Source organism: Schistocerca americana, chromosome X (genome assembly GCF_021461395.2).
Source record: "Schistocerca americana isolate TAMUIC-IGC-003095 chromosome X, iqSchAmer2.1, whole genome shotgun sequence".
NCBI lineage: Eukaryota > Metazoa > Arthropoda > Insecta > Orthoptera > Acrididae > Schistocerca > Schistocerca americana.
In genome coordinates this window covers 942,255,069-942,272,679 of record NC_060130.1, presented here as the reverse complement: position 1 = coordinate 942,272,679, position 17,611 = coordinate 942,255,069, and the positions used below count along the sequence as shown (strand labels likewise).

Below are 17,611 nucleotides of genomic sequence, written 5' to 3'. Positions count from 1 at the left end.
CTGATGCTTTCTGTGACAATAAAGTCTGCAAAGCTTATTGATTTTTTCATAATCCGTTCAGATGGCTTACAATGTGGTGAGTACAATGAAATAAAAACAGGTTTGATTTTATGGTTCCGAAGCATGCGTGACCAAACAGCAGATCTGAATTGTGGTCCATTATCTGAAATGACTTTACTAACGTGTCCAACTTCACGTAAGAAATTTTTAACAAAGGCATTGGATACAGACCGTCCAGTGGCTTTACGTAACAGTGTGAAAGAAACAAATTTTGAAGTAAGTTCAACAGCGACTAGAACGTACGAAAATCCATTAGATGTTCTGACAAGAGGTCCCAAGAGATCAACAGCAGCAAATTCTTTTAATTTAGAAAGAATAATAGGAAACAACGGAGCACGATGTGCGATAGTAGATGGTTTCGCCTTTTGACAAAGTTTACAAATAGATAAGACTCTTTGAGTTCTCTTTTCCATATTGTTAAAATAACAAGTCGTTCGAAGAATATGATAACATTTTCGTGGACCAAAATGTGCGTAGCTGAAATGAATGTACCAAATGAGCTTATTAACAAAATCGTCTGGAATGCAAAGTACCCATAGCTTGTCATCAACAGTGCAGCGTTTGAAGAGTATGTTGTTTCTAACCAGGTAATAATGCCGAATCTGAGTGTGTGTCTTCCCGTATTGGGGCGCGAGTGTCCTCTGAAATACGTAATTCTTATATTACCTGTGTCAGCTGATCTTGTACTTCCAGCATTTCTCTTTGGTGTTGCGTATTAATTTGATTCTGATTTTGTTTGAATTTCCTAATTTGTTCACACTCTTCTGTGTCATTAAAGACTACCGGTTTTGTGTCATTCAGATTATCATCTACCTTCGTAGATAAATTACTTAGCTGATCCGACAGTTCAACTACTTTCTCTGATAATGAACTAATTTCCTCCATGTGTCTTTCTGAACCAATTTTCAGAGTATCTACTGTGTCCTTTAAGTTTTCCTGAGATTTTTGCAAGTTGCGTAACTGAATCGGTAGATGAAACTGAGTCAATTTTAGCTTGCAAGGTCTCATGATTTTCATGAACAATAGTTTGCAGTTCTTTTATGGCTGCTTCGTGATTCTGTAATGCATTTTCATGACGCGAAAAATAGGTTGTGTTTTTACATCATTACAGACTTTTTGACATTTCGATTCGATTTTATGTAACTCAGTAGTTAAATCTTCACGTGTTTGTTCAAACGTGGTGTGAAGATTTTGTTCCATTGCGTCTAACAGTTGCTGTGTTTGTCTCTGGTGTTGTTCCATTGTGTCTAACTTCTGAAGATTTTGTCCTATTTGTTTCTGATTTTGTTCAAGCGTTGTGTCTAACTTTTGTAGTCTTTGTCCCATTTGTTGCATTAACTGTAATAACAAGGCACTGGTGTCTGAAACATGTTCCTCATTGCTTTTCGACAGTGAAGTTGCACCGTCAACATTCACATTTTGACAAGCAGAGAATGTGTCTTCACTTATTTGAGAAAACGGTGAGGACCCAAAACCTGAATCTACAGTATTTGCAATATTGTGTCCTGTCATTTCGGATTCCTGAGGCGAACTGTTGCTGACCGATCGATCGACAGTGCTTCCCTGTTCACTAATTGTTTCAATGTCCACACCATTATTTGCCACCCGCTCCATTTCCCTATGCACAATTACCAAATTACTACTTTGAACATTAGTTAATTCATTACTCGGTGGCGCTAACACACTGCTTTCGTCTTCACTGTCATTTCTCAGTTTACTTTGGAGGCTAGTATTACGTTTTTCACACGCCATTATTGTCACAATAACACAGAAAAACACAATTGGAAGAGTAAAATAAGAAAACACATTAACATAGCACTGAAAATAATATCTAGTTAATTGTAAGCACAGCTGCGAAATACTTGGTGCAAATCTACATGCATGCCACAACAACAATGAAAGACTGCAACTACAAAGGAAATTCTCTCTACAATTACGCGCTAGCAATAAACAAAGGCTGCACTAATTGCACAAACTACAAGAAAAAAAATCAGAAGATTCCAGTGAGGTATCCTCGGCTAAGGGTGGACATATGAAACGTCCCCTTAGAAAAATTATACATGACTGTGCTTAAACTGACACACAATATTTTTAGCGCAACGCAGTCTGACTTTCAAAAATTCCTACAAAAGAATGAGGGCCATTCTTTTGTAGGAATTTTTGAAAGTCAGACATTAACCTATACCTTTCACAAATCACTTACCTCACAAAAATCTTCGTTACTCGAACTACTGCAATACAGCGAGCGCCACTACTGCCAGCTAAATAAAAGATTCAAACTACGGAAGGCACTAACAACTGATAGGCATAGTTAGCAAATGAAAGATTTTAATAGAGAACAAACAATGTATTTACCTTAATAGTGTTCAAAAATCATAATATACATAGCAGTTCATGACATCCAGTCTTACAAATTTCAAAACTCCGCCATTTCTCTCCCCACATCCACCACTGCTGGCGGCTCACCTCCAACTGCGCAACGCTACGCGCTGTTAACATCCAGCTGCCGCTGCCCAACACTACAATGGCAAACAATGCAAACTAGCCACAGACCGCACACAGCACAGCCAGTGATTTTCATACAGAGCGCTACGTAACGTTGCCAGTAAGTAAACATTAACAGCCTACTTACATAGCACAGCCAGTGATTTTCATACAGAGCGCTACGTAACGTTGCCAATAAGAAAACATAAACAGCCTACTTACATATGTATGCCACATACAGTGCATCGCAGAGGGCACTTCAAACCATGACAGGTCATTTCCTTTCCTGTTCCTCTCGCGAATGGGGCGAGGATCAAAACGACTGTCTACATGCTTCCATACAAGGTCTGATTTCTCTTATGGTGGCTTAGCAGTCCTTATGCGAGATATACGATGGTAGCGGCAGAATCGTTCCGCAATCTGTACATTATGACTCTGAATTGCTTCGATGTCTTCCTTTAATTCGATCTGGTGGGACCCAAAACATTCGAGAAGTACACAAGAATGGGATGCACAAATGTTTTGTATATGTTCTCCTTTACAGATACTTCCCTAGAATCCTCCCCATACATCAAAGTCGATCATTCGCCTTCCCAACAACCAGCCTTAAGTGCTCGTTTCATTTTATGTCGCTTTGTAACGTTACGCCTAGATACTTCACCGAAGTGACTGTGTCGAGTAGCACAGCACTAGCACTGTATTCGAACCTTACAAGATTGCCTTTCCTATTCATCGGCATTGACTTACATTTTCATGCAGTTAGAGCAAGTTGCGATTTGTCACAAAAATAGAAATAACCCTCATATCACTCTGCACAGCTGCGACTACACTTCCCCGTTCATTATAGTGCCTTCAGGAAACTGTCGCAGATTCCTGCTCACAATATCCGTCAGATGATTTATGTATACAGAAAACAGGAGCTGCTCTATCATACTTCCATGGGGTTCTCCTGACGATACCTTTGTCTCTGAAGAACATTCACCATCCAAGACAGCGTACAGGATTCAACACACATTAAAAAAGTTTTGCATCACCTCGGTTCCGAGAGTTCCGGAACTGTACAGAAAACTGGAATAGAGATAAACATAAACATCATTTCCGCTCTTTTTATTGCTCATGAAAACCACACATTACATGTTGTAATGTAGGAACTAGGTGTGAGAAATTGGGAGATCAGGAGAGATTTGACGTCATTGCTACCTGAAACCCAGTCCCAGAGAGAGAGTGCCATCTGGATCCAACGCTCCATGTGACAGCCGACAGCCAATACGTGATTTCTCTCCCATGCTCCCTATTGGTACTCACAGCGGTGCATGGTGACTGTTTGTCAGCACGTTCTACAGGAACAAACAACCTTTGCTGAAGCAACGATCCTAGTTGGCATGTAAGCGACAACTTGAACACTGCAGGGGAATACTGAAATCAAAAGCCGGCCGGAGTGGCCGTGCGGTTCTAGGCGCTCCAGTCTGGAACCGCGTGACCGCTACGGTCGCAGGTTCGAATCCTGCCTCGGGCATGGATGTGTGTGTTGTCCTTAGGTTAGTTAGGTTTAAGTAGTTCTAAGTTCTAGGGGACTTATGACCTCAGCAGTTGAGTCCCATAGTGCTCAGAGCCATTTGAACCATTTTTTTGAGATCAAAAAATTAGATATATAATAAAAATATGTAATACTCCTAGCCGACCTGCAAAGATCTCTGATGTGCTATGAACCATGCGTTTTGCATTGAGTATCATTCCACTTTTAAAGTCGGTTAACCCACGACGTGCTGGAATGTTTACTACACACCTATGTGTAAAATCCGCTCAGATATCGTGTCTACACCTGTGCCATGCATCTCATCTAGCGGCAACATTAGAATATCATACTTGATACGTGTTCAAATGGGGCAAAATGCCTTATCCAACAGTGACAGCGATAGAGACTCTTCGACAAGTTGCCCTCCCCACCGCCAGCTTACACTGGGAGCGGTGCTCCAGGCGGCGGACACAACCTCTGGCCACCGAGCGAGGTGGCGCAGTGGTTAGCAAACTGGACTCGCATTCGGGAGGACGGCGGTTCAATCCCGCGTCCGGCCATCCTGATTTAGGTTTTCCGTGATTTCCCTAAATCGCTCCAGACAAATTCCGGAATGGTTCCTTTGAAAGGGCATGGTCGACTTCCTTCCCCGTCCTTCCCTAATCCGATGAGTCTCTTCCCCCAAACAACCCAACCCAACCCAACAAACTCTGGCTCTATGTAGGGGATCATGACGCCAATCAGTGGCCTCTGGGGCGTCATAAGGAGATTGGGACAGCAAATTACAGACAGATTCGTGTGTATATTCCCTCGCTGTTACCTTGATGCGCTCCTATCGCATCACGAGATGATCACTCTTGCATACTCCACATACACTCTTCGGGTTACTGTGTTGGCTGGATTCTCGCTTGCTATTTACCGGCCACTGTGCCTGGACTTAGTTCTAGGTATTGGACTCATACGGGTGTAACTGTTATATTACCTGTGATCAGTGACCGTGAAGTTGCATCACGCCACAACACAATTATTTCTGTAACTATTGGCGACTCAGTCCATTACTAAATGAAATACTAACTAACGTGGCGTGGCGTGTAATACACACAGAAAATAGATACATATACCATCTGCTCAAATGTATGCAGATGACTGTTAGTAGCCATTAATATGGGGTGTGTACACCCTTTGCCATTATGACGGCTTGAACTCTGCTGGACACACTTTCAGTGAGGTGTCGGGATGTCTGGGGAGGAATGGCAGCCCATTCTTCTCCAACAGCCGAAACCAGAAAAGGTAGTGACGTTGGAGTCTAGGGTGAAGCTAACGTTCTAACTCATCCCAGAAGTGTTTCATTGAGTTCAGAGTGTGTGAATGGACAGGTCATTTCATTTATTGTCCACAAAGCATTGCCTCACGCGTGGTGCTTTGTGAGAGGGTGCAGGTCACGCTGATACAATCATTGTCACCAGACTCTTCCTCTGTTGTACGTAGTACGCAATATGTGAAATGTGTTCATCTCTTTCCGCATTTAGCGTTGCATTAAACACAATTAGGGGACCGCATCCCAAGCACCAAAAACACCGCCATGCCGTGACACCATCCATCATTTTTCACTGTTGGCGCTACACACAATGGCACGTGAAGTTCTTCAGGCATTCGCCAAACCCAAACCCTTCCTTCACATTGGCACAAGGCATAGCGTGATTCATCACTCCAAATCTTTCGTTTCCAGTCATTCGCGATACAGTGATGTCGTTTCTTACACCACCTCAAGCGTTGCGTAGCGTTGGCTTCAGAAATGTGTAGCTTATGAAGAGCTGCTCACCCATTGTATCCCATTCTTTTTAATTCAGTATGCACAGTCGTTGTCATAGCTGAATTACTGGTAGCACTTTGGAACAGGCGAGTGATTCCTGTCGCTTATTTCAAGGGATTTTTTTACAACAACCCTCGGCTATGCTCAGTACATAATGTCCGCTTGGTCTTGGTTTAGTTGTGGTTGCTCCTTCGCGTTTCCGCTTCACAGTCACATCACCAACAGTCGTTCTGGTAAGCTTTAGAAAGGTTGAAATATCCCTAATGGATTTGCTACTCAGATGAGATGATGCCCAATAACTGGCCCAGGTTCTCTGCTGACAACACAACAGTTCTAGCGTATTCTTATACTGGCGGGTCCGTCTCTCGTGACATCGTGTGGTCAATTTCGCATTGCACGTGTGTGTCCGGGGCACACAGGTGTGTTCAGATAGTGTACACATACTTCGTCAATTTAAGGTGTTATTGGTTTGAATTTCTTGACTATAAACTAGCGTTCGTACTGAACATTTGGGATGTCATGCTGGTGCGTCCAGCAGTAGTCAGCCAATATCGCTGCACTTCATCAATTGTGATAACGTGACTCCATAACCATCCACAAAAGAAACGCTTGCTATGTTCATCATTGCCTCAACCTATGCTCTCAAGGAAGAAGTCAAGATGCGAGTCAAAAAGATGTCTTCTGAGCGACGAGTTGCAACTCAGCACTAATACACTTCACATTTACGTTTCCCAGGAAAGCTGACTACGTCTGACTTGAATTCATGACTTTCAGCGCCACTCAGTAAGTCTTGGAAGGCTCTGTCGGCAATGATTTTCCGAATTTAAGGACTTACAAACACACCTACTTTCACATTTACATGGCTCAACCCCAGAAACTTGTTGCACAGGTACCGAAATCCATCTAAGCCTTTGTCTAGCTCCTTTCCAGAACTCTTCATAAGCCCCAACCTCATACGCACCGGTGAAATTAACAGCAGCGCATGATGGACGTTTTGGTTCCCTGGCTGCAATTTATCTCCGATTGGCCATTTCTGCTTTACGTTGGATGGTTTCCATTTCAGCTGTCCCACTTTCTGATAGAACGGCAGTACTGTCTGCATTCCCACTAGACGAGAATGGTCATTATTTTCAGGTCACCGCAAATACTAGCGATAGTAATATTGTCAAAAAAGTGACCTAGCAACTTGCTTTCGTATTTCGCTTTTAGGTGGTCAGAATCTCCAACTAGTGCTGATGGATATGTTTCCCTTGTGGAGTTATACCGCCTTCAGTTTTGTCTCACTCAGATGAATCAATGAACAGCCGCACACTTCCACGTTATGTTCTCACTGAGGCTTTACGTACGACTTTGCGCATTCGTTCAGCAGCAAATAATGCCACAAGCTCTTCGGCTGTGTCGAAAGTACGAAGTCGTGCCTGGTGCACATAAAACTTGATCTCTTTTATGACGTGAATAGAGTTGTTTTGCTTGGCCTTCTGTTAGTGTTAAATCCCATACGAGATCCCGAAATTTAGCATAATTTATCTCCTGAATATCTTCAAAAGGTCAGTAGTTAGAGTTACAGACGTTGAAAAGAGGTATAAAATCATTTGTCTCCTTGCATCTCTTCGTCAACTGCGGTTGTTGATGTCATTGGAGAAGTGACAAGATCATTTTGAATTGGTTTATAAACTGGGGAGATTCTGGGTATTTTACAGATACATGAGTTTTGATGAAGATTGTCGTGGTGTCTGTCATAACAGAAATAACAGTTGGTGGTGTGGTTTCTTGCTTCACGCCCTACCACTGAAACTCGAAATGTCAAGGGACTGTTCTTCTTCAAAACTGCGCAAATTGTATGCACATGTCAAGTAGATAAATCTTGGTACCCATACCTTACCACTGCCTATCTTCATATCAAAGAAGTACAGTTCACACACTTTCCTCAGAAACGGTGTGAAACTCTTTTCAAGAAATTTGTCTGTTACGCGGCCACACACACGAAAAAAAAACTGTCAACAGAAGTGAAACTACACAGTGCTCTTTTTACATTCGTTTATGGCATAAAAGAGTCATTTCTGATTTCAGTCATGATTATATACGTGATGAATTAGTATCATCAGTGTAGTTTACCAAACAATGTACGATTCTGCAGCAGCAAAAGTATGTAGGCCTCAAAATCATCTGTTTATACACGAATGAGAACAGAAGTACTGCTGTTGCTGTGAACCACTAGAAACGACTCATCGTCAACATCGATAAAAAGAATTAACCTGCAGCCATTAGAGTGACTCCAGTGGGCAATGTTACCCCCAGCTGACGGCAATTAACCTTGAAAATATTTCTATGTACCGTACGCAACAAAAATTAACGTGATAGAGCAAAGCAGTTTTTAGATTTAAAAACATAAACTGCAATGTAAATAGGAAAAATCGTGTAAGATATTTACAGTTTATTTATAGTGGTCTTTGTCCCCTGTCGTCGGTTGTTGTTGTATTACGGCGTGGAACACGTTCGTATAGATGATTAACAGTTAATTAATTCCAAACCTGCTACATTTTGCATGAATCGAGCGTATGAGTCTATTTTGCTTCTTAATTGTGCATAAAGGGGCACTATTGTCCACATTTCAGTTCTGTAAGTTATCTATTTGTCATTATATAATTGGTCGCTAGCTGCCGCATTCATGTCTGGAGTCAGCACAGAAATTCCGGTCATTGCTGACTGATATCTCTCATATGACAGGAAGAGCTGTTAGTTTTCCCTCTCTTGTATACGGTTCTCATACACTCAAATGGGACTGATCAGAGAAGACATTCGGAATATTTTTCTGACATTTTAACTAAAGACAATTAGGCTTCATCTAATTCCTTATCGATTTTTCCCAACTCATTGACATAGAATAAGTGGGTTAGTTTCACATTTTGAATTTTCCTGAGATTTTTATCGAAAGTGACATCATCATGCTACTGCAGCAACTAGAAGTGGCATGATTGGAGGTGCAAACTGAACCTCTGATAATACTGTCATTGCTGTATTACTATTGAGTTGCCCTAAGCTGAGAACAAAGTTCTCTTAATGTTGTTTTCAGAGTTTGCGGAGCACTCAGGCTGAGCTTTCAGACTAGTTTAATTTGGCAGAAGGCTGTCGACTGACCTCAGGAAGACATCTAAACAGTACTGTAAATATATAATCAAAGTAGCAGAACCATAGAGGATGTTTCGGTAAAAGTGAAGCTATAACTATAGTGCTGATTGGCTAAAGTGCTGTAATTTTCATCGGTTTTCTGGGGTTCCACTGAAGCTTGTCGTGATGTGTCATGGAACTGAGGCTGAAGATATTGCAATATTGATTTCGTTTCGTCACACCAATTATTCGTGCATGAAACTACAAACCAGAATGAATGCGCTAGGTATTTGTTTTTATTGAAACACGCCAGTGTCTATTTCTGTGTTGCCTGTGATAGATTAACAACTAGTAGCATCCTGAAACACAAATTCGAGAAAATATGAAGATTTGCAGCAAATGAGTTTCCATGTTGCTCATTGCCACTACTAGTATTAAAAATATCTCTGTTAGATACAGTATATTCTGGTTTTAAAAAAATTTCGCGTTGATATAAAAACTAGACAGCCATGAGACTTGTGGATATCACTTATGCGATGAAAAAGAACTGAAAATTGTAAGACAAAGAAAAAGTTAATGTAGGTCAACAGGGTTTAGTGAAAATACAAGAGGGAAGTATTCTTTTTGAAATATGAAACTGTGTTAGAGGAATGTTTTGAGAGTAAGAATTTTACCAGTTAACTTATGTGACATAGGTGTAACATGAGGCCACAGGTCTCATTATCCTCTGAACGGCTGCACTTTTCAGCAAGAAGCATCACGAGGGACTGTCTGTAGCTTAGTTCCTTTATCATCCGCACAAACCAAGCTGACACTCGGCGCGGTGGCTGATGTGAGTGACCGTAAAGACATCTTCCATTTGTGCAGATAATACTTCGGAAGAAATCCTTAGAGGACAACCAAGACAGATGACTGTAGGACATAAATCAGTTGCATATAGTTTCGCACTTTTTAGCAGAGTGAAAGTTGGTGTAACAATTTAATCTTTCATTATTAATTGCATATGACATAACATTGTTTAAAATCCAATGCTGAACTTTCAGTTGTGTGTAGCGTAACAACTTCAAAAAAGTACTGTGCCAGACGCTTTCCCGGTCGTGTCATAGCCTTAGTTTGAGTCTTAGGTTAAATCATTATATGTAGAATTCAACCTATATGCGTATCTCGACCATCATAAATATCCCAAGCATTATATACGGATTTGGAAGAAAAATTAGCCTTTCTTTACAAACTATTGATTTCAATCTGTTGCACAGCGAAGCAAATCTATTCTTTACCTTTGATAAATAACAGAACTTGACAATTTAGTTTCTCACAGCAAACACAAAAGTCATTTGCCAGTGAACATTGATTTTAAACTTTAAAACTCCGCTATTCTCACGACAAAATCAGAGCTACTAACGTCACGGCCTCCTAGAAGTCATATAGAAGGCTACGACATTTCAGAAAAAACGAAGTTAGAGAAGCCAGTGCTTCGATCGATTTTTAATGTCATTGCTGTCTAGGAGTATTGACAGTTCGCCAGCTGTTGCCGGTGAGGAGCAGAAGGGCATTAAACTTCGTGTGATAGGTATGGCCATAATATGCGATATTATTTGTCATTTGTTTTGATAGTCCTGGAAATCGTGAATTTGAATGAGAAGCGTCCCGCGTTCTTTGATGATGGTTTGAAACCAGTATGATCAATAGACTACCTGTTGCCCACAGAGATAGCATAAGCTTTAGTTCATCACATGTGTAACATGTCTTGAACAACAGCCCTATTTGAAAGTCAAGAGTTAGTTTGGTAGTATGATTATCGAAATATGTATAGTGCAGACAGTACTGTTTTGGTAGTAATTCTTCAGTAAACATGTACTCTCTGTGCTGTTATCTCATAGTCGCCGCCACTTGTAAATGCTGGTGTACGGTATGAATCATTTGTTGATGAACTTGTAGGTACAAACTGCAGTGCAGTTCTCCATTTAGAGTTATTAAAATCATCAAAAACATTTTTCACTACATGAAATATACGTGGTACGTATAGTGTAACTCGGAACCTTTGAGGATCAGCTCGCATGTCCAGATTTTCTTAATTTTGGTTTGAGATTGCAGTCTTTAAATAAATAATAGGATTTACGGTATTTTAGAGTGCTTTCGGTACCGGCGTCATACATTTTTGTGACGTAACATAGGCCATTATTGTAGTTGCTTTAACGTGTAAATTGGCGGTTCAAGCATATTTTGCTGTTACAGAAAAATGGAGGCACTTCATCATGATCACAAAGAAGGCTTCACTTTAGCTTATGGATTGGCTCAGCTTACAGGAACGGCAGCAGTTGTAATGGTTGTCGTTTGGGCTGGTTACTACAAAGGAGGATTTTCATGGCGTTCAAACCCATCAGTTGAATTTAATTGGCACCCAGTGTTGATGCTGATTGGAATGGTTTTTTTGCTTGGAAATGGTAAGTGTGTTTGGTGCAGCTACTGTAAATATTTACTTTTATGCTATGTACCTTATGACATAACATCAGTAGTTATGTAATCAACTTACTGAAAGTGACAAGAGATGAGAATGTTACTAATCAACTGAAGGATCCATTTTAAACTTACAGGACGTTGATGGTTAAGTTTTCAATAAAGGCGTTATTCCATGCGACACCTTACATATTAGTAAGTGAACATACATTGTACATCACCCAAGGACATGTACTACAGTGGTTACATGACTAAATGTAATTGCTGTTTGAATTTCTCTTTTATTATTCCTCTGTCTAGACAATCGGAATGGCTTTGTGCTGTATGCAAAACAAATTGGTGAAATTGATGAAAACTGAAATGTACCACCACTGAAGATTTAGATGCCACAGCACCACACATTTTATAATCTTTAAGCATCAAAGGGCCACGTCTGTGATACAGGTTTTGTGAAGGTAATAAAATGAAAATAAACAGCTCAAAATATGCAACACATCCTTTACTGGGATAGGACAGATTGGTCTGAGGATAAGGCAAGTAGTGGGCTGTCGGCTTGATTCAGGACCCATCCCATGACTTAGGAAAGACAAATCAGGATGGCTGGACAGAGAAACTCCAGCCTCTCAAATGAGGTCAGTGCTGTGAAAGCTGTACTTCCACATTCAGTTGGTCCCAATTGTACAATTTTCCTTGAGTTACTGAGTTTATTTTGGGTAACTCCTTAAACACATTTTTGTTCATTGCTGAACACAGTGACACTTGCTGGAGACTCCTGGACTATGAAGATGCTACTGTGCCCTTTGCACCAACTCACCTAGTCAGAAAACTGATTCGTGCCTGTACATATTCAGCTATGCTTCTCAGTCCTGTCTCTCTTCAAAAATTAATTTTAACAATGTGCAGAATTTAAAGAACTTTGCATTTACAGTAATTTCCATGTACATTTTGTCACATGTTTGTTTTGCCAGTGCCCTAGAAAAAGTAGGTTTCTTATGTTCTAAGAAGATTCGTTTGTGGTCTTCCAATTTAGCAGGTTTTACAAAGTGTCTTTAGCATTATTATCTGATGGTAATGATCTGAAAGGCCAATCTCTTATGAATACTTTCCCCTGTCAATATCTATAAGTAGATGGTCTAAAACTGATGCTGAACTTCTTGATACCCTTGTTTCAGTGTTTATTATCTATGCCAGACCAGAATTGCTCAAAATGTTTATTATTAATTTAACTCTGAACCATTACATTAATATTCATATCTCCCCATATTATTATTATGTTAGTTTTTGGGGCTGTGGCACTTTCCAGGACTTCAGTTACTTCAACTTCAAGATGGTGTACCTTATTTTTAATGTACTTCGCATTTAATGAATAAGAGAGACTTAAAAGCAAATTCTTTAGTGTATGTGCACTCCAGTGTGGTACATTCTATTTTCTGTGTACATTATGAAGAAATGTCTCAGCTGATTGAGATACTTCAAAGGCTTGGTCCTCCTAGCCATAACAGCTGTGACCATGTGGTAATTGTTTATTTCCTATTGTACTTCGACGAAGCGTGAGTAATTCATAGTTATACCAACAGTGTTTATAAGTAGTTGCGTGAGGTGTTAGTCATTATGGAGTTACACTGTTCGATGAGCTGAGGTAGCGGAACGGTTAAGGTGTTGGGTTGCCAAGTGAAAGGTTATGAGTTCAAACCTCGTGCGGTGCTTAATGTTTTCTTTATTTGAAAACAATATTGGAGTGCCTTACTTCACGAATTTTATTCGTTTGAATTAAATTTCTAGTGCTTTGCCTCTTCATTAACTTTTTCGCTGCTGCAGACACGTGCTCCCCGCATTCCGTGCTGTGCGCGATTTTGTCATCGCTGCACTTCTCGCCTGTCCAGACACATGGTGTTCCCACTGCTTTGACACACTTATCATTCGATTTCACAAAAACTATTTGGCCAAAAAATTTGATTTTTACACGTCTTCTTGCCTGATACCTTCCCCCCATAAATGACTTAATTTTGTTTTGATGTGCAGCATTAAATGTAGTAAACCATTGCACGAAATTTTGAAGAGTTTGCAGAGGTAAAAGTCCATAGCGTATACTTTCCGTATGGTCGATTTTAGTTGCCACAATGTTGAGAATGAAATGAGGACAAGATACCTAAATTTCATATAATATTTACTGTATAACAATATCTCATTTAATTTAAGTACCACATAGGTGTCATATGTAATATTGAGAAATATTCCATCTTTCGCGACTGTAATAAAAGTTTTATATACACACGGCGCATTTGGCTTTATTTTAAAGCACTTCCATCGATGAAAGGTATGGCACATACACAATGGTATTCATGTTCTATTTCTTGTTTTTGTTCCACAGTCGCAGTTTTACCAATGGTATTGAAATATATCATGAAACAACCAAATTCATTTATCTGATGCCATGATTTTATCAAAGTTGTATCATTACTATGGTAGGAGGTACAGAGGAGCCATAGAAATTCAAAAACACAAAAGCAATGTAAACAGGAGGAGGAGGATTGAAACTGGGGAAGTTGGGGGGCCAAAGTACTACATAAAGCTCAGTAACACGGGCTCAACTCCACAATCTGAGGCACTGGTCTGATGTTATGAACCACCTGTTGGCTGGGCATGTGTAAACTGTTTGGCATGCTGAGCTTATTTGAGATTGTAATTGATTTCTGAACTGTTGTAGCATCTATCTTGTCTAGCACTGGAAGAGGAAATGTTAGGCAGAGAAATGTCTTGGAATAGGGTATAATCCCCATAAAACAAGATTGAAAGACTGGTAAATCTTGCAATCTTTTATTATTAAAAAAATTACCTCAGTCGCAAATGAGGGACGCTGTTATGGATTTTAAAATGGCTGAGAGGTTCCCTCTTGCCATTATTGACAGTCAGGTGGGGTAATAAAGAGTAGAAGACTTCAGGGTGGACATTTGAAGTCTCAAATGTGCTAGAATGCCTGTGTATGCAGACATTGCTTACAGCTACATCCTGAATATTGGTTTTTCATCTCTGCCTAGTCTGAAACTGTGTAGTTAACATAACCAAAAAGGTACTGGAACCTGTCAGTTGGAGGTTAAAGTAGTGAGCCGCATGAGTTGGAGGCCTTCATTATTCTTATTTTGGATGCTAGCCTACAGCTCTTCCTCAATTGTTTGTCTGAACCTAGACTGTGCCTGCTACCTTCTCGTAGCATGTGATGGTTGATAGGTTATTCATTAAAATTTGTCGCAGAAAAATTTCAGTACAGATGAAAGCAGTCTTCTACTTTAAATAAGGTTACAGCAGACAAATTAACTTTTTGACTTGTAATCTGTTTGAGCCAAAGCCATGTGGGTTTGGAAAAGGCGTCATTTGTCACATGAAGAGTGCAAAATTCTTCTGTCCATATGGGTAATTCTATAAAGTCAATGAATATGTTGACAAGCCTGATTTCCACTTGGAAGTATGTTCCACTCTGTTGATTTGCAGACAAAATGTTACCTTATTTTAGGTACATTCTCTGTTGTCAGATGTGGTGATCTTTTCAGTTCTCACAAAGGAGCTTTAAGTGTTGATAATGTATGAAGAGTAAGAATATTGAACATCTCGCAGATACTTTCAAAGAACTTGGTCCACATTTGTGGATGCGTAGTAAAGATAATTAGCCATCATAGTGTCCATTATAAATAACATACTGCAAAGACATCTACTATTGGATTAACTGGCAATGGTGGTAGTACTGACATTATCCAAATTTTTAAATTTGGACGCCCTATTGCAACACCTACTTTCTTTTCCTGTGCTGAAATCTCCTATCTCAGACTACCCTTCCTCTTTTTGTCTTTCTTATGTTGGCAGCCTCTGATGTTCTGTTTATTTCCCCACGTTCCATTTTCAACATTTTTATTCATTTCCCTTACATCACTTTTGGCTGAAGTAACTTTGGTCACCCTTTGTGTTTGACCTCAATTTTCAAAATTTTTTCCTGGGGAAAAAATGCCTTAAATAGTGTCTACTGCCTAGATGACTTTCTGCACACTGCAACTGCATCAACTCATGTGCTTAAAGGCCAACACGGATCCAGTGTGGTGGGATCATTATGTAGCCTTTCAGTAGAGCCCCCTAACAATGCAGCATCACCACTTCTGATGCAAGAACTGCTAGCTTCTCACACATGCTGCAACTGGGTGGTGCTTGTGGGGAGAGTCCTTGATTGGAGTAGGTGGTATCAGAGTGGGCATTTCATGTATGAAACATCCAGTTGAACTAACACAGTAGCCATTCTGCTTCAGCTGTCCAGACACAGGTCTAGATATTTCAACACAGGCAGTTACAATCTTGCTGCTTTCCTTGCCTGGCTTCCCCATGGGGCAGGGGACAGACCCGACTACTGTGAGTTAAATAATTTGCTTAATGTGTGGTGTGTAGCAGAACAGATGGAGGTAAGTTTATGGTGACAAAAGAATTAATTTTTATTAAACAAATGACAAATTTAGAGAAGTTGACTCATTGGAAAAATTGTGCCCTGGATCACTATTAAGGCCACCTCTGCTGCAGTTTCAAGTTGTGCAGACACCTAAATGATTAGGTGACATACCAGTGACTATTGTCCCACTTAGCACTTTGAGTATGATGCTAGGATTTACCTTTCGTAGAGACCTTATACTCCAGACACAAAAGAATCTCGGAGCAAATCTTGGGTAGCAAGCTGTAAAATCTGACACACAAAATAAGAAAATAGCCTCCCAGTAAAAACTACTTATGGTGTAAAAGTGTGAAGTGAAACCTTATGTCCCAGTGCGCATGAGGTTTCCAACGTTTAAGATTTGGTTATATATCATGCTGTACAGCAGATGTAAATGCGAAAACTACAGACAATAACTCCATGAAACTTGTCCTTGATCATAATTGCCTGTGTGTCATTTGCACTGAACATCGTCTACATTTACTGGTTTGCTCAGTAATCAAAAATGGAAATAAAATCACTTGCTGCTTGTTGCATATTGAGGCAAGGAAAAAAAAGTTCCTGCATCCTGTTGATGTGATGACCAATTATGCAAAAAATGACTGCAGTTACTCCCCATCTCAATTTTTTCCAAACCAGATTACCACCACCCTCCACTCTTAGTTCCTGCAACAGTCCGCTGGAACAATTTCCCACACCCATCTGGAGCAGCAGCTTCCTCTTAGTGTCTACAGGTGACCCTTCTCCCCAGAACCCACATAGCAAAGACTAGACACTAGCCATTGGCAGAAGGAGCACAGCCCAAAGGGCCCACATCTGCTCATTCTTCATCTGTACCCATGCCTCCCCCTGCGGGTCCGGGGTAAGAATAGGCCCGAGGTATTCCTGCCTGTCGTAAGAGGCGACTAAAAGGAGTTTCAACCGTTTCGGCCTTCTATGTGATGGTCCCCCTTGGGGTTTGACCTCCATTTTTCAAAATTCTACAGAAGTACGAGCCTTTTGGGGAAGGACACCTTACATGGTGTACCACTGGTCCTAAGTGCACTAAGACCTTGGCACTCAGCATTGCACTGGCGTTGTAACCATACCCACTATTCCTCAAATTGGGCCTAAACGCGTGATGGGTTGTCAAAGTTACGCCCATCGTGCATCTCCATCTGCACCAGCGATCATGATGGACTTTCCATGGCACCAGAAATCCAGCACGGTAGCCAGCCCGTTGTGGTGGGGTCGTCATGTACCCTCTAGGTTGTAGCCCCCTGACAACACAGGGATCGTACTGCCGATACCTGAGCTGCACCCTCCCCACGTCGGCCAAGGAGTAGATGCCCGTCTCCTTGGGGCATCAGGACTCCCGGCAATGGTCATCCTGCCAGGTGACCCTTGCTGCGACTGGGTGGCGCCCGTGGGGAGAGCCCCTGGTCGGAGTGGGTGGTATCGGGGCGGACGTTTCGCAGATGAAACGTCAACATGTATCAGGTCGCTCTGCGGCCGAGTCTTTCAAAAGAAAAGGTACCGTTTCTAGTTCTGGTTCTCCTGCCCTTTCCCCCTTGGCCACTCCATGGGAGGAGGGACAGGCCTGCCGGCTTGGGGCGAAGTACTTCCCTCGCTATTTGGTCTGTTCTCGAACCGATGGGGGGACGTTCGCCACCTCCAAGCCCATGTTCTTTGTTCAGCACATTGAGGACGTCTTCGGGGAAATCGAGGC

The 17,611-nt window shown here is 41.1% G+C and overlaps 1 protein-coding gene across 1 annotated transcript in view; it reads left to right on the top strand.

Moving 5' to 3' along the window:
• The first annotated feature begins 10,424 nt into the window (after positions 1-10,424).
• LOC124555461 (transmembrane ascorbate-dependent reductase CYB561) overlaps positions 10,425-17,611 on the top strand; it is a 49,880-nt gene continuing 42,693 nt past the window's right edge. The window contains exons 1-2 of the mRNA XM_047129384.1: positions 10,425-10,551; positions 11,217-11,425. Coding sequence (XP_046985340.1) covers positions 11,221-11,425 — 205 coding nt within the window. The 5' untranslated portion in view covers positions 10,425-10,551; positions 11,217-11,220. The remainder of the gene's footprint in view (positions 10,552-11,216; positions 11,426-17,611) is intronic.